This window comes from Asparagus officinalis, chromosome 1, assembly GCF_001876935.1.
Source record: "Asparagus officinalis chromosome 1, Aspof.V1, whole genome shotgun sequence".
In the NCBI taxonomy this organism is placed as follows: Eukaryota; Viridiplantae; Streptophyta; class Magnoliopsida; order Asparagales; family Asparagaceae; genus Asparagus; species Asparagus officinalis.
Window position 1 is genome coordinate 125,873,279 of NC_033794.1, and position 25,215 is coordinate 125,898,493.

Genomic DNA, 25,215 nt, shown 5'->3' on the forward strand with positions numbered 1-25,215 from the left:
CCTATGTACGCAACCATTCTGGGTAATAGTAGGCATGGTTGGGAGGCCTCTATTTTGATCCCCTCATCCTTTTTCTCGAAAAAAATAAATAAATGTACACCCTTATGGTATGGGTTTTTCTGCTACGACATCAAAATTTTACTAGCTTTCAATCATGTCATGATGATGAAAGCAGCATATCTTGCAGAATGACTCATGCATAAGGATATTTTGTTGATTGTATTTTCATGTTGTCTATTTCCTTTTGTTGTAACCCGAGTATATTGTTAAGTAAAGTTTGTTGTGGTCTGAATAGGCACAAGCATATGAAAAAGCATGTTATGATATATGAAGAAGTTGTAAACAACAAATTTATTGCACTTTTTAATGATTAGCTATGTTACTTGGGTACTTCTAATCTGGAACCGTACCAGTGCTCGTACCCATACCCAGACTTCTTGGACACTCCTTGCATAAATGCATGCATTTATTCTAGCATGTAGCCAATTATACCATACATGTTTTAATTTAAAACACTGGTCATACATTTTGTGGACACGGATGCTACACTTCACACCCACATCTTCAAACTCGTTGGACATAGTTTAAGTTCTGAATTATGATTTTAAAGGGTTGTTTGCATGTCTAGTTGAAAAACTAGTGATTTTCCAATTTATAATCAACATGATAAAAGAAACATAAAACTATTACAAGACTTTTAATTCTCATCCTTGTTCTCATATAAATTATTAATTCCAATATATAATATATATGTGTATATCAATATTTATATAGCGGTGTCCCCGTACCTTACCATTTACAAATTTGCCAATGTCCCGTACCCGTAACTGTACTGGTACCTGTACCCATGCAACATAGTTGGTTAGTTTGTAAAATTTTTTATGGTTTAGGCATATTGCTTATGTTTTTAATTTTTTTTACTTATAGTAATTCCATCCAAGTTCTCCATTTTTCAGTAATGTGCACCCTTTTGAGCTGGATGTTATATAAAGCTATTCCTTTGATTTTTTTTTTTTGGGGGGGGGGGGTTGGGTAGGTGGGGGTAGCTTTCATTATATACTCAGCCATTATGGGCAATAGTAGGCATGGCTGGGAGGGTTCTATTTTCAGCCCCTCATCCTTTTTCTCAGAAAAAAAGTCTACCCTTAAAAAAGGGTTTTGCTGCTACTACATTAAATGGAGCAGGTAAGTTGGTCATAAAAGAAAAGAAATGTTTTTTTGGTATCATTAGGATAATATACTTCGTTTTATTGACATGCTTTACTCGATTTTGTTATAATATGATGCGAGACTTTATGTTGTGCATTTATTAAACAATAAAAACGTTAATGCCTTTAACAAGATATTAAACAGTGTCAATGAATTGTTCCCTCAACATCATAATTGGAGCACTTGTACTGATTGTGTCATGAGCAATGTAATAGGATCTTGTTAACCTTTCTCGTCATTGTTTATATGCTTATTGAAATTATTTTTTCCTTGTCCCTTGATCTTCTATATATTTATTGACCTCTCTATTAATAACGGTGTTTTCATGTTATGCTTTCTGTTTTTCTCAACATTTATAATTCTCTGAACTCTTTTGATTTTTATTCTGTTATGTTGTATAGGCTGTAGCGGACATAATTCGAACTACTTTAGGGCCACGGTCCATGTTGAAAATGCTGCTAGATGCTGCAGGAGGTGCGGTCTCATATTTCTTATAGTTTTATGGTGATTTAGACATTTATACGTGGTGTTCCTTTTATTAACTTAATACTAGTGATGGAAAAATTCATCCATGGTTGGTGCTGGGTATTGCCAACCCTTGATAAATGCATACTCTGATTTTTCATACAATTAGCATGTAAATTTCACATACTCTACTTTGTATAACTTACCCATCTGTTCTTACTAGCTAAACCCGAAAAATTTAGGAGCCGTGTCTATATAGGAAGAATAGTTAATTTATTTTTTTATAATTGATCCTTTCTATTCCTTGGTGATACACACACACACACACACGCATATACACACACATACATATATATACATATACATATATATTCATATGTGTGTGTGTCTATATATATATACACACGTGTGCTTATATACACACACACGTATATATATATATATATATATATATATATATATATATATATATATATATATATATATATATATATATATATATATATATATATATATATATATAATATATACATACATAGAGAAAAATGGAGAAACTTGTACCAAGTTACTTGGTAGTGATGTGGCTTCATCTTGCCCCTACATCACACCTTGAAGTTAGAGCCTCAACCACCCTTCACCAACTCCAATGTAGATGTAGGGGCAAGATGAAGCCACATCACTTACCAAGTAGTTGGTACCAAGTTTCTCCATTTTCTCATATATATATATATATATATATATATATTACTATTATTATATATATATATATATATATATGTTGTGCAGTGCTGGGTCTTGTTTCTTCAGCATGTTCATGTGCATAGAGTGTGACAAGTTCAATAACAAAAGGTAAGAATACATTTTTAATTAACATGACTTATCCTGTTTTTGATTAAATTGGGGTTTGCTGTGGATAAAGACCCGTATTCAGAAATTAAAAAGATATGTTTGTCCATTTTTGGTGAGTATTGCAAACCATGCAACGCATTTCAAATACGGTTGCAGCAATGCAACATGTTAGGAGAAGCAGGATTACACAATGTACCATACAACCTAGAGGCAATGCGTGTAGAGAAGGTAATTACAATGTACCATACAACCTAGAGGCAATGCGTGTAGAGAAGGTAATTTATAATAGGTAAAGTAGTATGTTATAGGCAATACCTACCTATAGTTAAGAATATTCTTGGTGAGACACACATATGTTGATTGTGTTGGAGTCAGGATGTGTTAGGAATACTAGGTAAATGCAGTAAACAAAATGAAGCAGATACATTGATCAACTCATACATGAAGTAAAATTTAAAATATTCTGTTTGTTCAATTTTTTTTGTTTGGAGATAGATGATAGAAAATGGTGGCTGACTGTGTTTCCACATGATTTCTGTTTCATTAATTGTCATTGTGATCACTCATTTATTCGTTTCCTGCCATTGAAGCGCTTGAAGGATGTTGTTGCTTCTTTTACTTTTGTGTTAAGCCAATTCTAGAAATATAGAAAACCTTCTCAGCTCTCATCATAACCTTTGGCTATGAAAGTCTGAAACTTGAAAGGATGGATTATGCCTAGGTCTAATAAATGTTCCTGCTTCCAATGATTTATCTGTAACCTATGCTGCTGTTTATGCAAACTATTATTGTTACTCAAATTTTATTTTCTTTATCCGTTCTTCTTGTTAACTTGTTTATCTTCTCTCTGATTTACAGAGTGATTATTTCCTCACCTTTTTTTGTTTCAAAATATTATGGCTGGGGTGACAGGAATTGTGGTTACTAATGATGGAAATGCTATACTGCGTGAGTTGGATATTGCACATCCAGCTGCTAAGGTACTATAGTCCCATTCCCTGGCGATACTTCATCCGTGCTTGTCTAGTTATCTTCATATTTAGCTTGCTTACTTGTGTGTTGCTATGTTACATTCTGAATAGATTCTGTTTATCTGCACAAGACACACTTATTTTGGGATCCGTACTACATATCTGTGCTCTATAATGGATTTTACCTTGTTTTGACATCGTTCTTTTGTTCGCATTGACAGTCAATGATTGAACTTAGTCGCACACAAGATGAAGAAGTGGGAGATGGCACAACATCTGTCATTGTTCTTGGTATGTTCTATGCTTTTGGTTGTATCTCTTTGTTAAAACTGTAATCCTCCAGCTTGATGTGCAACGATAATATTGATTAAATTACAACAATTTTTCTCCGCTCCTTAATTTATCTAAGTAATTGTTTGGTGTCTGTTAGGAGTGATCTGTACATGCTGTAGAACGAAATATTCCTTGTCCTCTCCTCCTCCATGGATTGGCTGTTCCTTATTATTGCTAAGTGCTAACTAATTTTGAAAAACATGTATTGATAGTTTAATGTTTTTTGAAGCTGGCGAGATGCTTCATGTTGCTGAAGCTTTCATTGATAAGAACTACCATCCAACGGTGATTTGTCGAGGTAATCTGTGGTCATGATAAAGATAGCTTTCCTTCAAACTTCCCATCACTTTCTCTGATGGTTTTCTGATTCATATGTCTTGACAGCATATAATAAAGCTCTTGAGGATGCTCTTGCCGTTCTTGACAAGATTGCAATGCCGATTGATGTTGATGATCGTAAGTTGTGCATCTAGAATGCTTATGTTTTAGACTGTCTGTTTATTTTAAAATACCAACACATTTCTGATAAGTAGTCTCTATCTAACACTCAAAAGAGCCCACATCTTTGTTTTTCAGTGTAACTTATGTAACTTTGAATCGTTTACTTGTTTTTGTCATAATATTTTTTAAAGGTTCTACGATGCTTGGTCTGGTCAAAAGCTGCATTGGCACAAAGTTCACTGGACAGTTCGGAGACTTGATTGCAGTGAGTATTTTGTTTACAGTTATTAAGCTATTGTTTATACAGACAAGGAATTTACATCATGCACCTTTGTGTTCGTGATGTGACTATATGAATCTTCCATTAGTTTTTGCATGGATAAATCCCAGTGTTAGAATGTTGATTTTCCTGCTGTTTAATCTTGTTAGTACACTCTTTTTTTTTCTCCTTTTTTTGTGTTTCCCTGTCAATTTATCATCTAATTTTATGTGCTTTTTGGACATGATCCTTACATGTCAAGCTCTGAGCACCAAGATCTTTTTCTGCTGTCACTTAGATAGGTTTTCTTTCTAACTATTTGAATGGTTCCCGTCTTCCCAGTAAGCGAAAGGGGATGGAAATGAACCAGTTCTACTGCTTGTAGTCACATGTTATCACCACTGAATGCATGTACATTCTTGCAGATGTTGTTATCTGCCGATGCAGCTGTTCTAGATTCTAATTATTTTCAGATTTTGGTTCTTTATGGGAGGGATTGTTATCTGCCAATGCAGCTGTTCTAGATACTAATTATTTTCAGACTTCGTTCTCTATGGGAGGGTGTTTGGGAGGGCTTATTTTTTGGTCAAAGTAGCTTGTAAGCTAGCTTATTCATATTTAACCTTTTCTTAACGTAACAGATAAGCTAGTGTTTGTTGGAAATTTGATGCAAAAAGACAATGAAAGAAAAATTTGGCTTGTATTCCTCTCAAAATCGATTACAATTTGGATTCCGATTACAAAAGAGAGGAAAATAAATTTGATTCTCCCCTTTGTTTAATTCTGGGTTCTTCACGGTGGCGATGAGATGCCTCCCTCGAATGCTCGCGTCGAGTTTGCTTCTCGTTGACGATCCGAACGTCTAGATTCACTGGAACGATGTCTTCTCCTCACGATTTGACGCTGTGGAGAACTTGCGTGGCAAGTTTGAAAATAACTCTTAACGAGTTGATAACTCTGAACGAGTTTTGGAAGAACTTGCAGAGCAAGTTTTGAACTCTGATCGAGTTGATAACTCTGACGAGTTTTAGAAGAACTTGCAGAGCAAGTTTTGAACTCTGATCGAGTTGATAACTCTGAACGAGTTTGAACTCTTATCGAGTTGATAACTCTGAACGAATTTGAACTCTTGAAAAAGAGTTGATTTGAACCGAAAGTCGGTTATAAGCCAAGGGAATGCTCTTGTTGCCGATCTTAAAGATGATCTCTTCTGGTGTTGCCCAAAAAAGAAGCCAAGAGCCGAGAGCCAAAAAAGCCAAAAGCCTTCTCCTCCAAGCCAAAATCCCAGCCCCAGAGAAAATGATCCCAGAGCCTGAACTCAGTTGAGTTTTCCCCTATTTATAGGGGATTTAGGGGTGGTAACTGCCCCCTTAATTAGCTCCTCCATGGGCTGAGTGGGGTGTAACTGCCCCCTCTTAAACAGCTCCCTACATCGTGGGGAAGACGGTTTTGAAACCGTACTGTTAGTGTTTTGAACGAGTCAAAACGCTGAAAACAGCGTTCTGGGCCTTAACTCTGCGTCTTATTGATGAGACGCAGAGTTAGGCGCTTGCTGGGAGTTGAAAACGCAAGGTTCGCTTGCGTTTGGACATTAACTCTGCGTCTTAAAGATGAGACGCAGAGTTAGGCGTTCGCTAGGAGTCGAAACGCACAGGCCACATTTGGGCTTAACTCTGCGTCCAAGACTTAGGACGCAGAGTTAAATCTCTATTGGAGATTTGAAACGCACAGGCCGCATGCGTTCTGAAATTGGAAACGCACAGGTCACTGGTGCGTTGAGGATCAACTCTGCGTTCAGAGTTTGGGATGCAGTCGAGTCTGTCGAAGAACGCACATTACGTGTGCGTTTCGTGATTTAACTCTGCGTTACAGAGTTCGACACCTGCTAAGGAACGCACACTTGTCTGCGTTTTACGATTCAACTCTGCGTTACAGAGTTCGACGCCTGTTTAAGGAACGCACACTTGTTTGCGTTTTGAACTTGAAAAACGCAGAAGTGAATTTCTGCGTTTGAGAGAGATTGTTGGCTTATAACCTCGTCCATTATAACATTGCAAAGGCCATTGCTTATTGATCTTTGCCTGTTATAAAATATGAGAGTCGTCAGATTGTAACTCCCGATGTTGATTGTGAATGCTGTTGAATTAGAGCTTTCATCAGTTGTCGTGAAGATCGTCAGATTGTAGCCTTCTACGTGAAAGTCCTCAAATTGTAGCCTTCTGGAAGTCGTCAGATTGTAACTTCCATCATCGGTGTTTGATGAGGGATTAACTATCTATTGTGATTTTTAGACAGCCTACAGCTAGCTATTGAGTCCCATTTGAATCTCCAACTTATGATTAAATGCTTAATGAATGTGTTGTATGTTGCTATCTTAGGTTTCAGGATTTAATGCTTACTGAATATGTTGCATGTGGCACATTAACTTTACATAGAGTCGAATGCAATGCCCATATGTTCTTCTGTGAGTTTTCCTCCCATAATCAAGGAGAAAGTTGGAGGGTGTTAGCTTAAACTACAATCCTGATAAGGTAGGTGTTCTCTACCTACTAACTCACTATCTATGATATGTGTTGAGCTATAATGACTTGATCAGTGTCTTCTAAGCCTTTTGCAGTCAAAATGGAATCTACAATTAAGCAGAAGGCTACATAAAAAGATCTCACATGTCACATCCAAATTCCGTTCTCCACTTCCCATTCAATGAATACATAAAATTAGAATGTTGCAAGGCCAGGAACCAAATGATCAAAAATCATTCACAAAATACTAGTATGTATTGGATGGGAGTAAAAAGATGCATATCAATTTGTTGTTATATGGTACTTATATTCTTTTAAATCCTCTTGGGTAGCAGCTCCTATGGACCAAAGTCGTAAAGAACATATAATTGTGTGCGTTCTTGGATGGTGCACAATGATTAATCGGATTATGCATCACATAGTCGAATTATGCATCATGTATGAATATAAATGTATATGTGTGTGTGTACATATACGTACATATGTAAAGTGGATAGTAGCTTTTGGGCAGCCAACATTGTATCCGTTGGATGGTTCTAATGGTTCAAGATATGAGTAGATGATGTGGCACTCCTTTATTGATGGAGGGTAATAGTTTCATCTAATCACATCCCAATCCAACACCGAATGGTTAAGAAGTTGGATGGACAAGACTTACTACTCATTCAAATGGATAGTAGCTCAACTCTCTCCCGCTGTATGTAATTGGTTCTCCAAAATATAATATGATGAGATTTTGTAAAGTATATACAAAAATCTGGTTATGAGTACAAAACCTATTTCATTTCAGGTTAACTATAACTCTTAAATAAAGACAAAATTTCAATAATACAGCAACTCACATGTAAATATCAAGCACATGAAATTCATCATTTCTTAACTTATATTGCAAATAACAAATTGTTATATGATGGATAGTAGCTCTGTAATACTCACTACTCACTAGATGTAGGACCTGAGAGACTATGAAGACCTTCTTGCGCAATAACATCAAGCAGCGTGTGAAAACTATCAAATAAATCGTTTTCAATTTATCAAAGTAAAAAAAAACCAAGTTGCATAAGAAAAGTTAAAGCAAAATCAAATTGTTGCTACTGTAAATTGTACATATTTAAAAATTTAACCAAATAGTTGCAAATGTAGTTACATGCAAGAGCAGTTGCGACGTCTTAATTGCATGCAAGTGGCAGTCGCATTGCAACAAGAATTGCAATTCGGCAAAAGCCCCCTATATAGAAGTGGTTATGCAGCTTGTCCATACAATGAGAGTTCATAACCCCTATTTGATGCAGTTGTTGCCAGATACTTTCTGCTGGTATTTATGTGTCTGCATAGAGCTTGTTTTTCAACTGTGCAGTATGGAAAGCAATTTTGTTAAATAGCTTCCATCAGTGTGTGCAAGTACTCATGAGTTGATGAATTGCAGAGAAGCACTTATTTGCTGTACATTTATTATTGTTCCAATGGTTTGTGTTTTTTCTAGTAAGATGCAGCTTGGTTGACTCTCTTTCTGACCACCTTTTCAATTTTATAATTGGTTTAGGACCTTGCAATTGATGCTACTTCAACAGTTGGTGTGGACCTAGGCCAAGGTATACGTGAAGTTGACATTAAGAAATATATAAAAGTTGAGAAGCTTCCTGGTGGGCAATTGGAGGACTCCAAGGTTCTTAAAGGAGTCATGTTTAACAAAGATGTTGTTGCCCCTGGAAAAATGAGGAGAAAGATAGTTAATCCCAGAATTATTCTCCTCGATTGCCCGCTTGAGTATAAGAAAGGAGAAAATCAAACAAATGCCGAGTTGGTAAAGGAAGAAGACTGGTAAGAACCGAATTGTTTTCTGTATTAACTTTCTTTGTTATTGTTATTTTTGCTTTAAATATAAATATTGTCTAGAAGATCAGGGAAAGTTGAAAATTTCAATTTATTCCATATCATTTTCTCTTATTTTATCTGTCAAGATTGCATAACTTCACTTGAATTAGGTTGCACGCTTACATTTGAGTTTATGGTATGTCTAATTTATAGACTGGAAATCTTCATGTGATGGATCAAGGAGTTTACTGAATTTTTCTTCAAGGATCAATTATTAATTAGAAAATGGGTATACTTTTAGTTTGTTTACAGCAATGTTCAAGCATTGGGATATAGTTAAAAATGGCTATTCTTTGGCATTTAAACCCTCCGGGTTTGGATTCTAACAGTCTAAATGTTGAAGGGAATTTCAAGAAACAAGAAACAATTTGAACTCTCCATAGAGGCGAAGGGGAAAAAAAAGGAAAATATGCAAGAAATGTACATGATTTTTTAGGGGGATAGTGGGAACAGGCTTTTTTTAGCTATCTTATGTTCCGCCTGTTTACTAATAAACTTTGGTCATACTCTTATTATGAAAGTTAATTGCTTCAACTAAGCTAAATTTTTCTTTATCTTCTTTTTCCCAATCCCCTTTATTTAGTGGTAGGTTTTATCTGATAAAAGAAGCTGCTCAAAAGAATTTTAAAAGTGGGTAGTATGATTTTACTTGGATTAGTGAAGTAGTAGTCCGTTCTTTCTAACATGTTACATTATCTTAACCTTTCATCCTTTCATTAAGAATACATGACAAATAGCAAAGCATTTCTCCCCATTTTTGGGGTCAACATCCTTTTATTAAGAATGGTGGGATGCTATTTTCATTATGACAGGCAGGATATGCCATTTTAAAAGGTAACTAGCAGATACGACCCTTTGCGTCGTGGTCCTTATAGAAATGATCACTCCTGAACTATTTAACAGAAGCGCACATCACAGTCTCTCATGAAATTAACAATTCATCCCAATACAATCAAGTCTTGTGAGAACACCTCACCTATTTGAGCTCCTTTTGTAATCTATCGTGATGTTGCCCTCGTCTCTCACCTCTCCCTCCGTCCAGTCCCTCCTGCATCTATCACTTCTTTATCTTCCCTCTGTGACCTTTTCCCTCATGTCTTTTCTTTCCCTCTCTTTGCAGTTTGCGCTTTCTCCTATCTGCATAGTGAGAGACACTTAGTGACGGGTGGTAACCTCACCTATTTGAGCTCCTTTTGTAATCTATGGTGATGTTGCTCTCATCTCTCACCTCTCCCTCTCCCTCCGTCCAGTCCCTCCTGCATCTATCTCTTCTTTATCTTCCCTCTGTGACCTCTTCCCTTATGTATTTTCTTTCCCTCTCTTTGCAGTTTGCGCTTTCTCCTATCTGCATAGTGAGAGACACTTAGTGACGGTTGGTAAGAATTGCAACTCATGTTCCTACCACATGAAACACTATTTGGATCGAAGGATTGTCTTGATAGAGTAGGGGTGTTGGAGTGTTAACTAAGCCGCTGAGGGGTGATAATACTTACTAAGATTATAATAGATGGGTTAATTTGATTTTTATCATATAGCATGTGAAACACTATTTTATGGAGACTTAACCTCCTTGATGGTAAGGGGCGTGCAGTATGAATAGGTGACACGGAAGATGATATATGTGAGGTTTGTTAGGGTTAAAGTCGTAATAGTGCTTGGAAGGCAATGCAGGACGGGTAATTTTCTGCCTTGTTCATTGTTCTTTTCCATTTTAAACTTGTTGATTTCAGCTCCTGTTTTGATATTTATTAGGAAATATTAACTTTCTGATCCATGCATGAGGAGACAAGTGAAGATTTGTGCGATTGATGTTTCTTAAAACTAGAATTAGTTGTAATGCCTACTCTTTAACTTGCATTAAGAATCATGCCCTTTTTTCCAGGGAAGTTTTGCTGAAGATGGAGGAAGAATACATAGAGAACATCTGTATGCAAATACTTAAGTTAAAACCTGACTTGGTCATAACCGAGAAAGGGCTTAGCGATCTTGCATGCCATTACTTAAGCAAGGCTGGAGTCAGTGCCATCCGGAGGTTGAGAAAGACTGACAACAATAGGATTGCCAAAGCTTGTGGAGCAGTTGTTGTCAATAGGCCTGATGAGCTCCAAGAGTCCGATGTCGGAACGGGTGCTGGGCTTTTTGAGATCAAGAAGATTGGCGATGAGTTCTTTGCATTTATCGTGGATTGTAAGGATCCAAAAGCATGCACAGTTCTTCTAAGAGGGGCTAGCAAGGATCTGCTGAATGAAGTTGAAAGAAATTTGCAGGTATAATCTTTCTATTGTTTAGTTGCTAGTGGAATTAAACACGTAGAATTTTCTAAATTTGTTTAAATGGTAAATGTTTTGATTGATAGGACGCGATGTCAGTAGCACGAAACATACTGAAGAATCCAAAGCTTCTTCCTGGAGGAGGTGCTACAGAGTTGACTGTATCTGCAACACTGAAGCAGAAGAGTTCATCAATTGAAGGCATTGAAAAGGTTTATGCATCCTTGAAATTCATTGGTGGCGTATTTTTATCCAATATTTAGTTGTGTTACTTTGACTGATTGGTTTCTTCTTTTTCATCTGGTGTTCTTAACAGTGGCCATATGAGGCTGCTGCTATAGCTTTTGAGGCTATCCCACGAACCTTGGCTCAAAATTGTGGAGTGAATGTGATTCGAACAATGACTGCTCTCCAAGGAAAGGTAGAACGAAATTCCTTGTTTTTGTGTTTTTTGGGTAAAGTTATAGGAAGCCCCATTCATCTATATCAGGTTTTTAAGAAACCACCTCACTTTAAGTTTAACCAAGAAAATCCTTGATCTGTGGTAGTTATTAAAATCCATAACTTTTTAATAGCTGTAGGTTAAACTTGTGATGCATGTAAGAGAACTGAACTTAAAACATCACAACCATGTTTAAATTTCCCAAATCCATTATGGAATTTAAAGTTAGTCCTCGCACATGCATTACAAGTTTAGACTGAAGCTATTTAGAAACGAGGGATTTTAATAACCATCATAGACCTTTTTATTGAACTTAATGAGGGGGTTTCTTGAAAAACTGGGTATAGATGAGAAGGGGGTTTCTGGTAGTAGTTTATCCTTCTTCGCCTTTTGCATCTTCTTTTCAGTACAGAAGGATATATTTATCTGTTTATTCGAACTTATTATATTATACACAATTGAATACTTGAACCATTCTATTCATAACGCTTTCTGTTTTCTCCATCAATATAGCATGCAAATGGTGAAAATGCATGGGTTGGTATCGACGGGAACACTGGTGCTATTGTTGATATGAAGGAGAAGAAGGTATCATTTAAGGGCCAGTAACCTCCGCTTCTTCAAACTTTTCTTGCTTTCTTACTTCAATTATTGCCTTAACACAGATCTGGGACTCCTACAATGTAAAAGCACAAACATTCAAGACCTCAATTGAAGCCGCTTGCATGCTTCTGAGGATCGATGACATTGTTAGCGGGATAAAGAAAAAGCAGGCTCCTGGTTCTGGGCCTACTAAGCCCAAGATCGAGGAAGAAGGCGATGCTGACGGTGAACAGATAATTCCGGAGTAGAAATGGGTAGGAGTCTATAGTCTTTTACAAAGAGAGGGTTTTAACAAAGATGGAGACTGTTGGGCTGCTGTTAGCTGGCAAATTTTGGTTGATCCTGGATTGACAAGTTTCATGTCCTTTTCTTTTCTCCTACTTTAGAACTGTGTAAATTGACTGTGTTATGTTTCTTGTGTTCTGGTAGTTTTATGTGAGCATATAAAGACCAGTATATTTTGTTCGCTTAATGGATTGTGAGCGTCTACCCCTTGTCAAAATCCAAGTTATTAGTACTGTCTGTTGTCATTCTTTCTTACTAGTGTGAACGCCGTGCAAAGCATATCTTTTTTTTCCCTCTATAGTAATCCCCGGTTTTAAATGCTATAAATTTTTTTGAATTGCTACAGTATCCCACTCTTCACTATGTTTTTCAAAACGTTACTTTGTTCTCGTGTGCTACAGTAATTTTTTCAAATATACTGGTGCCGGATTGCTACAGTAATACCGCTACTGAATGATACTGTAACATTTACTGTGGCATGAATAGTGAATCTTTGGTTTTCCCATAGAGGAGTAGTTATCTTTTTCTTGTCAAGCTATTTATGGATTATTAATTATGAATCCCGAAAAATGCTTTGAGACCCCTTTCTTAGGGGTTGTTTGGTTAAAATAATTCTCTTTAAAGCCTGCCAAAGTATCATTTTTTTGGCAGGCTTTAAGCAAAAGCGCTTCTAAAAAAGAGGATTTTGCTTGAAAGCCTGTCAAAAAGTGGCACTTTTGACACTTTTGGCAGACTTTCAACAATAACTTTCCCTAAAAAACAGGGAACCAAACAGCCCCTTAATCACGGAACATGCCCACCTCTGATTTTCTCCTCCTCCATTAGGTTCAAATTTTTTTTTTTTGCCTTCTTTTTTAGGGTTTCGTTGTGTTCAATCTTTTTTTATTATAAATATTCTCCATTTGAGACTGGTTCTATCTGAATTTTGGTTTCATGCAGCTTTTTTTGATTTTCATTTTTTTGCGTGAGATCCCCAAAATATGCAAGTAGTTGAGTTCGTCACACGCTCTCTTCTCCCTTAAAATCCGACTTTCCACCAGTTCAAATTATCACTGGAGTATGATAACTGCAAATCAGGGTAATTTATATGCGCAGCAAAGGACATAAAATTTTCTAATTGGCATTCAAGACGGCGCTATAGTCTGAAGCGTGATATTGTCGGAGTACAATTGAGACGATAATAAATATATAATATATATATATATATATAATTATATTATATATATATTATATATATATATATTATATATAATATTATATATATGAGAAAAATGGGTATGCTTTGGTACCAACACAAAATTTTGTGCTTGGTAGTGATGTTTACATCCTCATCCACTCACTACCCATGTGAATGTGGTCCCATATTTGAATGAGTGGAGGGGGATGTGACACATCACTACCAAGATACCAATTGCTATATAATAATAATATATATAATATATATATATATATATATATATATATATATATATATATATATATTATATATATATAATAATATATATGAGGAATAATGGGTATGTTGGTACCAAGTACAAATTTATGTGTAGTGAGTTGGACAATCCCCTCCACTCATTCAAAATGGGGACCATTCACATGGATTGAGGAATGCATGGATATGTAATTATTTGAATGAGTGGAGATTATGCCATCACTACCAAGCCACAACTTTTTGTGCCTTGGTACCAGCATACCCATTCTCTCTCTCTCTCTCTCTTCCTATATATATATATAATATATATTATATATATATATATATATATTATAATATTATATATATTGTAAAAATGGATTTTGAAGGTAGCCCCAAAATTAGAAGGCACATGTGATCCTATCCCATCACTTTTAACCCATGTGCTTCTAATCCTAAGATTCAAATTTTCACGTGCTGAAGTTCTTCTCAGCTTGTATTTTTTTCTATCATTCTTAAATCTAGTATTAAGAATTATTTATTAAGTTATATTTATCGCCAAATTGATAATATGATTTTTATACATACCTACTCATGAAAATTTTAGCGATAAGTTTTTTTTACTACTTTACAGAGTGAATTTCCAGACTACTTAACAAAACAATACACCAGTTGGCGAGTTTTATCAGTTTTATATACTAGAGCTAGAAAATATTTGTATTTGTGTAATGTTTAATAAAGGTCAATTTCATTACTTGCAAGAACGACAAAAAGTAAATTTCAAGGTTAAAAAATATTACTTTAGATTGAACAGTGAATAAACTAAAGAGATAAAATATTCATCCTAATATATTGGGATGTTTAAGATTAAAAAATTACACTATAGCATTAATAGTGTTTATGGGGAAAAAATCATTGCAGCGCGAAAAGTATGGCCAAGGCTGAAAATGTTATGAGAGCATGAACAATAATTTTAACCCTTCTTTTCCCTCTCCTATTTCATTTTCACTTTCATCCCCTTCTCTTCTCTTCTGCTCCATTTTCACCCTCCTCTCTTCTCCTTCTCCTTTCATACTTGCCGAAAAAGTCATTTTCTTTGACTAAAATGGTCATGTCATAAAGTTACGCCAAAATTAACATTTAATAGTTAAAATTAACATCTAAGTTTACAATTATCATTATATGATAAGTGTTAATCTTTAACGAGATAGATGTTAAGTTTACAAAGTATATGTTAATTTGAAACTTTGTCTATTAATGATTCAAGCCACGTGACAATCTTGGGGTTACAATGCAGCTATTAATTCATAGAGTTAACACCAATTTGTTAAATTCTTATTGAACTTAATAGCTAATTCATAAAATTATCATCTATATGTTAAACCCAACACCTAAGTCATGTAATTATCATCCATCTGTTAAACTTAACACCTAAGTCATATTGTTAACATCTATATGTTAAACTTAATGGCTAATTTATATAGTTATCATCTATCTGTCAAACTGTTGCTAGATGTTAAATTTAACACGTAAGTGTTAACTTTAGTCTGACTTTAGGAGATGATCGTTTTAGCCAGAGGAGACGGTCTTTGAGTAGCGTGGCAATGGTTATGGGAGGAGAAGAAGAAGAGATAATTTAGGATTTGGACAATTAAACTGGAACTAGAAGTAAGTTTTTGCAAAATTATTTTCGCGTGATTCTGCAAAACATTTTTTAAACTTCTCTTAAAAAAAAAAAAAAAAAAAAAAAACCACTTTTAAACGTTATCTCAAGTTAGTTTTCATGACAAAATTCTGCATAATTATTATTATATAATAAAATGACTGAAATGGCCACGAGCGACTGAACTATATTAAAGAAGCACTTTAACACATAAACACGAGGAGAGTAGCTCATAATCACGCGAATAAAAACTCGATGCATCTCAAAATCCCCCGTTTCTAAAATTGGCAAAAAAAATTAGCGAAAAATTAGCGGAGAAATTACCGTATAAATAGAACCTCCTTCTCTCGCATCAATCCATGGTAGCGCCGGCGGCAACCTAGTTTGCTGTGATCTTCGTCTTCTCACCCTCTTCTCTTCGAATCGCCATGGCGTTTTCTTCTAGAAGTTTCTGGAATCGGGCGTTTTGGCTGCTTCTGTTAGCGGCGAAGGTAAGATAATTGAGTTGGATCTGAGATCCGGAGTGAACGCGTGGGAGTTTGATTGAATTTATTGATTTTGATCTTCGTTTTGAAATTTTTAGGGTTCGGGTTTGTTCGTTTTGGACTTAGATTGTGATTCTGTGCTTAATTTTGTGATAACTGTTGAACTGAATAATTAATGTCCGAAAATAATTCTGATTGTGTTTTGCTAATTAACTACACGGGCTGACATTTCTTTTCAAAATGCTGCTGAGTTCGATTACTTCTCAAAATTTGTTGAAGTTTCATCAACAGATTTATAAAAGTTGTTGACGTACGGAGAAAGCTCTTATCTTTTTTAAAACCAACTTTTATGTCGCAAAATTATGGGCTGAAACGTCCTCTTGTCAGGCTTCAAAATATCCTTTTTTTATTGCCATTTATCTTCCTGAAATTGAAGTGATACGCAGAATTTGTCTTTTTATGTATTTTCCAACATGTAATGAAATTGTTGTTTAAAGTAGGATTCATGTGTTTCTGGACTTTATTATTTTCGGAGTGGCAGATTATAGGACTATGCTATCGTAATTTTTGAACCTTAACTTGAATGAAGAAAGATTATAATATTGGTGATGGGTTAATTCAGAATGTTTAAATGTTGACTTGGAGAAACCTTTATCTGTCTTTGCTTTTGCTTATGAGCTATAATCAGTATGCAATGTATCCAAGATGCGATGAAAAGAAAAGTAATGCTTAATTCAAAGTCTTCGTATGGTATGTTGTAAGTATGTCTTTACTATGGCATTAAGTTATGAGCGATGCAGACTACTATAGCATTACTAATGTGGTTAATCATTTCACGGAATGATAACTATTATAGCATCAATGCTGGGTTAGACATTTGACAATCAATGTCCTACCCCCACCAATTCCAGCCCGCCCGATTGCCCGCCTTGAAACGAGAAGGTTGGTACTGAGATAACCATATGCAATATAGTCAAGCAATCTTGAGTATTCTGCATGTCACTTATGTGTGAATGTGTAAAGCTACAATGAAGGAGAGATGTGATAATTGATGGCCCTCTGTTATTAAGAGAATGTAAGGTCACACAACAAATCCCATGGTACAGGTTGAACAACAGAAACTCTTTTCTTTAGACTATTAATGATATTTTTTCACAAATAGATGATTTTTACAAATATTTTGATTCTAAATATTGCCTGTTGTATACTCGATCATTTTGATTTTAGCGGTTTCATGTTGTTGACGATATTCCAATGATTTAGACTTTTAGTTCACAATCTTCTTTTCCGGTTTCATGTTGTTAAATATATGTTGTGTGATTGCTTAAGTTTAATGCATGATTTCACAGGTGGTGATCCACATATCTGCTGTGAATTCAGAAATATCTGATACTCTGTTGCTTACAAGATCCAATGATCCAGTAAGGTGAGTTGCGCATGTTAACTATGAATAGATTTCTATGAGAGTGTGGTTAAGTTGCTTTTTTCTGCTAGAAACTACACTACTACTCCTAGAGAGCAACATCCGTGATATTGTCTTTTTCTTTTTTCAATTTAGTTCTCTCTTGTCTTTATGTTTTGTTCTCGTGTTATCTAGGTTCACCATTTATTCTTTTCTATATGAAGTAACAAACTATTGCATAAGTTCTATGGTTAAAACTTTTTGTGTTTAGCAATAAGGTGCTATGGCTTAGACCGTAGGCTTCTTGCATGTAATTACCTTTTAGCCTAGGAATTTGGGACCAATTATGCACCAATTATAACAACTCTTGTATCAACCAGATTAAATCTTGATTTAATAGACTCAAATTGTGCAGTATATATTAAATTTTTAAAATTTATTGTGGAAGAATGTATATGTAGTATTTGAGGATTGGTCAATTTATGTAAAAATGTTAATTCTTTTGTACAAAATTAGCAACACTGAAGTAGTACTAGCAATTCCGTTTGTCTTCTCACCTTGTTTTGTACCTCTGCAGTTGTAATAGACAAGCTTACCATCCTAACTTCTCATCTATTTTCCTTCCCCATCTAGACAAATTCAAAGGTCTACTTTTTAGTTGCAGAGAATTAAACTTCATAGTGCGAGAGAGTTTAGGTCCATGCAACTGTCTTAAGGCTGTGACTCCAAATTGTGAAGATTGATGTGAGGTATGTTTGAGTTAGTAATTCAGTTCTATATCAGCATTGTCTTAGAAATTCTATGAGTGTAAGAAACAAGAACAGGGGCTGCTTTTGTGGCGTTCTAAGAGTTTATCATATTGTGAGGCAAAGACAATTAGGTATCAGACTTTTAGTTGGTTTAGGTTTTGGCCAAGCTTTACATTAGAGATGCCATGCTCCCAAGTTGCAGTTCCTAAATTTGGGAGGAATTAAATGTTGTCCTGTACCTTAGCAGTAGCGAAGTTAGTAGAAGTTATCTTCATTTCTCCATGCACTCACTATACTGAACAGTTATACGTATTACTCCCTTTCCATCCATCTATCTATTAATGATGGCTCATTCTTTCAGATTCCGGAATTTGACAAAGTAAATTTAATTCTTTAACTTGGACAGAGGAAAAGATAAGAGAAGCTTGTTTTTATTTCATCAATAATTGTCTCTTCTGCTATAATATTTATCCCATATCTAAAGGACAAAATGACTGGTGCTCCGATGGCCAATATACGTTTATGTACTTGGTCAATTCTTTTCCAGTGCTTTCTTGGTTTCATGTCGTACGCGATAGTGAACATCAGTTTGATGGGAAATGCTTAGATGGCAAGGATGATAATAATGATCATGACTTCTTACTGGTAATAGATAACTTTTATTAAGTTATTTGATAGATCATGGTTCTCACTGGAACCATGTTTAGTTACACTTACAGTAAACTATGAATCACGGACACTTATATCATGAAGCTGAGTAGTACCTACTCTCAAGCAGCATGTAATGAACAAGATGTTTGTCATGCCTTTGTGTGTGTAATTCTTTTGAAATATGCAGTGAATTGTCATGTCATATCCATGTTATGTATCCTGCTACCTATCGTAAATTATCTTCTATTATATCATCTACCTTTGCTTTCATTGGTCCCAAGTAAGGTGTATAATGTTCTTTTTGCCTTTCCAGACAAAGCAATATTGAAGGAAATTGGCATATGCAAGACTGTAAGGACTGTAAAAATAGACAGGTTCCAAACTTTTTGCTCTTTCTTTCTCATAAATCTACTCGTAGTCTTTTCTTTGGATGGGTTCTCTTTCTGTTACTAATAATGTGCTACAGTGAATTTTCTATAACTGTCAGTGTATAGTGCATCAGTAAATTAATGCCTCTTGTAATGTTATATTACTCAAGCGGTGCCTTGATTGTATAACGTTAGTTGTATTCGAAGAGTAATTGACTAATAGGTAGTCATAATGACTGAGTTTTGTATACACACTGTTCTGTTGACATACACTTTATAGAGCATTATTATCTAGTTATTGTTTTACAACTTATCATGAATACTTTTGTCGAGGACTTCATTCATGTCGCTCATACATTTATCTTAGCTTAGTTTGTATGACTTTTAAAGTTTTGTATTATTGTGCTAGAAGTGAAACTCATGTTGCTTGCCAAAGCCAAGAAATAATGTCCCAAAGTATTCAGTAAATCAATACCAGTCAATTTCTTCTCTTCTATGTATTTGGAACGTTATGTATGAGCTATGTCAAAGGATTTAGTAAATCAATGCCAGTCAACTTCTTTTTTTCTCTGTATTTGGAACGATATGTATGATCTATGTGGTGTTTGTGTTGTAAGAGGGTGTATGAGAATGATGCATTCATCCCTTGAAGTTAGAGCACATAAGGTTTGTGGTTTTTCCTAACTGTTTTAGCTTTAATTTAAAATTCTACAATTTACTATACTGCTTCTTGTGTCTGGTTTTCATTTTCTCAAAGAGCTGTTTTCAGTTATTTTATTACGTAGAGCTGCTTTAGTAAAGCTTATTTATAGGACTTTATTTTATTCACATTAGCTATAAGTTAGCAGTGAGTGTAAAGCAATTCATATAAGCAAATTCCACTTGCTAATTGACTAGGTCCATTCAGTTAACTCTTATGCCATCTCACTCATCTCCCTGTTCCCTTTTAATGCTTTTAACTTCAAGGGAGTATTAATTAGGAATTCAAACAATTGATCATGGTCTAAACATTTATGAACATAATGATCAAGCTTTGTGGTCAATACTTCTTGGACCGGTCTCTCTCACCAGCTTGTCGAGTCAAATAAACCATTGGTAGTCTGAAAACTTGATGCACATAATGCGCAAACCAAAACATTGATATGGTTTTGTTTCACAATTTACTCAATTGAACCTTGGCTAAAATATCTAAAATATCTCCATTTAAATTTGATTACAGGAATTTTTAACATTGATATAAACAACAATGATTGAAACATCAGTCATAAAAAAATTTGCATCTGTTTCTGTTTATTAGTATTGAATACAGTTACCTTTGCTTTACTTGGCATGGGTGCATTGTTTGATTAAACAGGAAAACAGTTATAAGACAAACCGTTCGAGTGAAAAAGTGGACTCCAGCCAAGGAGAGGTAACAGTAGCATGTTCTGTCTATTCTAAGAAACAATGAAATGTTTTTAGCAACTTATATTGTTGTTAATTCTTTACGCGTTTCTTATTACGAAGGCTATATTTTTACAGGCCATTGATATAACTGTGACATACATGGATAATTCTGGTAACTTCAAAAGTCATAAGGTCAAGTCAAGTGATTTATCATCTTCTTGGGTATGGGAGAATTCTGCTGGAAACCCCACACAGCAAAAGGTTGTACTGCTAATCGTTTGACTCTTCTCTTCCTGATAGAAAAAAAAAGTTTATAATTTTCCTACTAAAAGAAAATTGTGCATCTATTAGGGAGATCTACAAGAACTAGAGGAACATGTACCTTGTTCTTAATTCAGTATAGCAGAATTTCAGCATCATCTTACTTCTGTGGATTTGTTTTAGCTTTCTTGGTTTAATATAATTTAGTAACTTTTTAGTTGATATAAATTAATATTTATTGGATTTTTTACATGTCTCCTGAATTACCAGGGAGAAGAAGGCTTATATCAGCTCAGGGTGAACAAATTACAGGAAAATGATCGCTCTTCAACTGATCATGACAAACTACCTTGCCCTATTAAACTTAAACGTCAGGTAAATATCTTGTCATCATAGTGTATGTTGGTTAAATTGTTTAATTCATTTTCTCCTTTTTTATGCTTCTTCCCTTCTTTACAGCGATTGAGGCAAAAGAGGAAGGAGTTGCGTGTAGCAGAGCTGGTTCACATGAGTAAAGAAACTGAACTCGAAATGGAAGCAGCAGCTATCGAACGTACTAAAAAGTTCAATCACATAGTAAAGGGAAAGTACAGCATATGGAGGAAAGAATATCAACCCACTTTCACAGATTCCACATTAAAACTCATGAAAGATCAGATTATTATGGCTAAAGTGTATGCTAGCATTGCTCGCTCTTTGAATAAACTTGATCTGTATAGTTCCCTGATGAAACATATCAAAGCAAGTCAGCTCATGACTGAAGAGGCAACTTCGGATGCTGACCTACACTCAGGGTATCTTTCAAATTTCCTTTTTGATGGGTTTTTTCCCGATATTAGTCCCATAAACTTTTAATATTTTGAAATTAGCCCCTCAAATCATTGAAATTACTATTAGTTACCCCCAACTCTTATATCTTGCTACCGCTACTCTTGAGGGACTATTTGAAACAGTTTTCAAGAATCATGGGACCTAATAGCAATTGTAATGATTTGAGGGGCTACTTTTGAGACAACTTAAAAGAATTCGGGCCTAATAGAAAATTGAGGAAATAGTTTTCAAGAATCATGGGACCTAATAGCAATTGTAATGATTTGAGGGGCTACTTTTGAGACAACTTAAAACAATTCAGGGCCTAATAGAAAATTGAGGGGCTACTTTCAAAATATTGAAGATTTAAGTGACTAATATGGAACACGAACCCTTTCAGCTAACATATTTTTATTTAATTAACTCAGTGTAATGTTACCTTCTTTCTTCATTCTGTTCAGTGCTCTTGAACAAGCAAAAGAAATGAGCAATGCCTTAAACCAGGCCAAGGGAGTGCTATATGATTGTGACATAATAGCCAGAAGGTTGCAGGCAATGGTCCAGTCAACAGAGGACAACATAATCGGAGTGAAGAAACAAAGCACATTCTTGATACAGCATGCTGCAAAAACGATGCCTAAGCCTCTACACTGCCTTTCTTTGCAGCTAGCTACTGATTATTTCTTAGATAATTATGCAAGTAAAGGACTAGTAAACAGTCCAAAGCTTACGGACGCTTCTCTATACCATTATGCTATATTCTCTGATAATGTACTTGCAACATCAGTTGTTGTAAATTCTACTGTTGTGCATGCCAAGGAACCCGAGAAGCATGTGTTTCATATAGTCACTGACAAACTGAACTTTGCTGCTATGAGGATGTGGTTCATTGCTTACCCTCCTTCACCTGCAACAGTACATGTGGAGAATATTGATGAATTCAGTTGGCTAAATTCTTCATACTGTTCAGTTCTTCGGCAACTTGAATCCGCAAAGATCAAAGAGTATTACTTTAATGCCCAGCATGCATCATCACTATCCGCAGGAAATGAAAATCTCAAATACAGGAATCCGAAGTATTTGTCTATGCTCAACCATCTGAGATTCTATATGCCTGAAGTGTATCCAAAGCTAGATAAGATACTATTTCTTGATGATGATATTGTTGTTCAAAAAGATCTAACACCTCTGTGGTCCATAGATTTGAAAGGAATGGTGAATGGTGCAGTAGAGACCTGCAAAGAGAGCTTTCATCGGTTTGACACATATCTCAATTTCTCGAATCCAAAGATCTCTGAGAATTTTGATCCACAGGCTTGTGGATGGGCTTTTGGAATGAATATTTTCGACTTGAAGCAATGGAAGAAGCGAAATATCACTGGAATATACCATTATTGGCAAGACTTGGTAAGAAAGGAACTATTGTTATTTATTTCATTCTGTCTGTTAACTCCACTTCTGTTACCATTTGCATCTGCACTTACGTCTCTGTTCCATTTCATCATTTCTATTCTGTTTTTTCATCTGCTAATTTTAGGCAATTGAATTACTTGTCGACTTACTCTGTTCCCATTTTTCTTCTCCTATCTTTTCTGATGGTTTCGATTGTCATAATATGCATGAAAGCACTTATAATTCAACGAGGCAAGTGCAGACAAAGAAAAATCGCCTGTGAAAGCCTAATTGCGCTGGAGGAGAGAATCCTTAATAGTGTTGTGTTATTAAATCAAGTAATTTTTAGATCTTACGCATGCTGGTGTAGGATCTGTGAATACCTTTACCCACTTGTAGTATAGGGATTTTAGCATTTGACTAGACAGGAACTACAGAAGAAATTTGCAAATACTGAAACAGGAAAAATGTTGATCTGTATCAGTCTGTATTGAACTCCATGCATGACTATTTACTCATTCAGAGTTATGAGTGTTGATCACTCATATTCACTTGTTCAGTCCTTCATTGCATTTAAGTGTTAAGATCGACATAAAGAAGTGAGAAACATGCAGTAGTTTGAGCAGATTTATGGCATAATTTACGGTGGTTTGGGGGAATATTGTGCATGCGCACAAGGTTGGATCAGATAAAAAATCACTCAAAACACAGAAATATTTTTTGTTTGTCGCACATTCCCATATAAAAATTATTAGGCACTGATTTATAGCATAGTTTATGATGGCTAGCAGTAGGATATGAAGTGCGTATCACTTTATTGCCTTGCTAGTAATGGTACTGTGATGCTTAACATGACTTGAACTACTAGCTTGGCTTTAAGGAAACCAACACCTTAAATCCTCCATTGGTGGATCACATCTTTGCAGAAACTAAGCAGGCAAAATGTGTGTCAATGTCCAAATTTTAGAAAGTAATTTTATTACCATGCATTGCAATTTCACATGGCAAAGATAAACCTTACCCTAATTAGAAAAATGAGGAAAGGTTGAGAATATGGCGTATTACCTTCTTTAATGGGTCTTTTATGGGCAAATCCATGTATTCATCAGGGAGTTTAGCATTATTGTGAAAGGTCTTTGAAGAACAACTATATCATGCTATATAGTCATCAAGCCATCTATTTTTTTGTATATCTAAACATGGGGAATTAAATGATCATCTCTTCTGCCTTCTAAAATTAGGTCCTTTTAATCAGGAGCATTTCCTGTGTCACATTTAGGACATGTTCAGCTGAAATTTTGTATCACACACTCATTAAGGCTAGTTCACTCAGAACAATGACTCTTTTTGCAGAATGAGGACAGAAAACTGTGGAAGCTTGGAACTCTTCCTCCAGGTTTGATTACCTTCTACAACCTGACATATCCCCTGGAGAGGAGCTGGCACGTTCTGGGTCTTGGTTATGATCCAGCTGTGAACCCTAAAGACATTATAAATGCAGCTGTTGTTCACTATAATGGGAACTATAAGCCTTGGTTGGATCTTGCTATCGCAAAGTATAAGCAGTACTGGTCCAACTTTGTTCCGTTTGACAATCCATACATTCAAAGATGCTACGTCGATCAATAATTTTTTTCCTCCTTTTTATTTGTAAATGTTCCCACAGTTGAACTTCTGATATGCCTAACTCTTCATAATTTTGTAGTAATCAAAGCTGAGTTATTGTGATTTTTTCGATGTCAGAAGTTGACGAAACTCTACTTAGCCCCATCAGTAGTCTGCTCTTTTTCTAATGTGTACTCACAGAATATACGAGAGTTATTAAAAAAGGGTTAATTGCAAAGAAAACCCGTGTCATGTAGATATGCTTGTTGAATCTCACATTTATCCGTATGGATAATGTTTATGGTAGTCAATAACTTTTTGATGACATGTTTAAAGCTTATTTGTTTTGTTTTAAGCTTATGTTGCCTGTTAACACCCACAGATGTCATAGAATAACAGAACCTATGGTCCTGGAAGTCTGTTCTTCTGCACCAAAACTCCAAAGTTGTGGCCGAGATTAAATACTGTGAACTAAACATACCCCATAAGTCGAACGTCCTTTTATAGC

At 35.4% G+C, this 25,215-nt stretch overlaps 2 protein-coding genes across 2 annotated transcripts in view; both read left to right on the forward strand.

The window, feature by feature from the left end:
- The window catches only part of LOC109832943 (T-complex protein 1 subunit gamma), a 13,998-nt gene extending 1,183 nt beyond the window's left edge, over positions 1 to 12,815 (forward strand). Inside the window, exons 3-14 of the mRNA XM_020400479.1 lie at positions 1,611 to 1,683; positions 3,436 to 3,503; positions 3,716 to 3,785; positions 4,057 to 4,125; positions 4,212 to 4,283; positions 4,460 to 4,533; positions 8,593 to 8,870; positions 10,807 to 11,191; positions 11,281 to 11,406; positions 11,511 to 11,615; positions 12,150 to 12,224; positions 12,302 to 12,815. Coding sequence (XP_020256068.1) covers positions 1,611 to 1,683; positions 3,436 to 3,503; positions 3,716 to 3,785; positions 4,057 to 4,125; positions 4,212 to 4,283; positions 4,460 to 4,533; positions 8,593 to 8,870; positions 10,807 to 11,191; positions 11,281 to 11,406; positions 11,511 to 11,615; positions 12,150 to 12,224; positions 12,302 to 12,487 — 1,581 coding nt within the window. The 3' untranslated portion in view covers positions 12,488 to 12,815. The remainder of the gene's footprint in view (positions 1 to 1,610; positions 1,684 to 3,435; positions 3,504 to 3,715; positions 3,786 to 4,056; positions 4,126 to 4,211; positions 4,284 to 4,459; positions 4,534 to 8,592; positions 8,871 to 10,806; positions 11,192 to 11,280; positions 11,407 to 11,510; positions 11,616 to 12,149; positions 12,225 to 12,301) is intronic.
- Positions 15,811 to 24,963, forward strand: LOC109833023 (probable galacturonosyltransferase 3). Its single transcript, XM_020400591.1, has 9 exons — positions 15,811 to 16,089; positions 17,433 to 17,509; positions 19,199 to 19,259; positions 20,608 to 20,664; positions 20,775 to 20,900; positions 21,171 to 21,275; positions 21,360 to 21,694; positions 22,172 to 23,117; positions 24,456 to 24,963. The coding sequence occupies exons 1-9, from the start codon at positions 16,027 to 16,029 to the stop codon at positions 24,729 to 24,731; spliced, it is 2,046 nt and encodes a 681-aa protein (XP_020256180.1). The 5' UTR covers positions 15,811 to 16,026; the 3' UTR covers positions 24,732 to 24,963.

Bases quoted from the DNA above. Each gene is read 5' to 3' on its own strand.
- LOC109833023 (XM_020400591.1), top strand. From the start codon at position 16,027: ATGGCGTTTTCTTCTAGAAGTTTCTGGAATCGGGCGTTTTGGCTGCTT. The intron at 19,260-20,607 runs GTTCCAAACTTT...TTGATTAAACAG, and splicing joins AGGACTGTAAAAATAGACAG to GAAAACAGTTATAAGACAAA. The intron at 21,695-22,171 runs GTATCTTTCAAA...CATTCTGTTCAG, and splicing joins GATGCTGACCTACACTCAGG to TGCTCTTGAACAAGCAAAAG.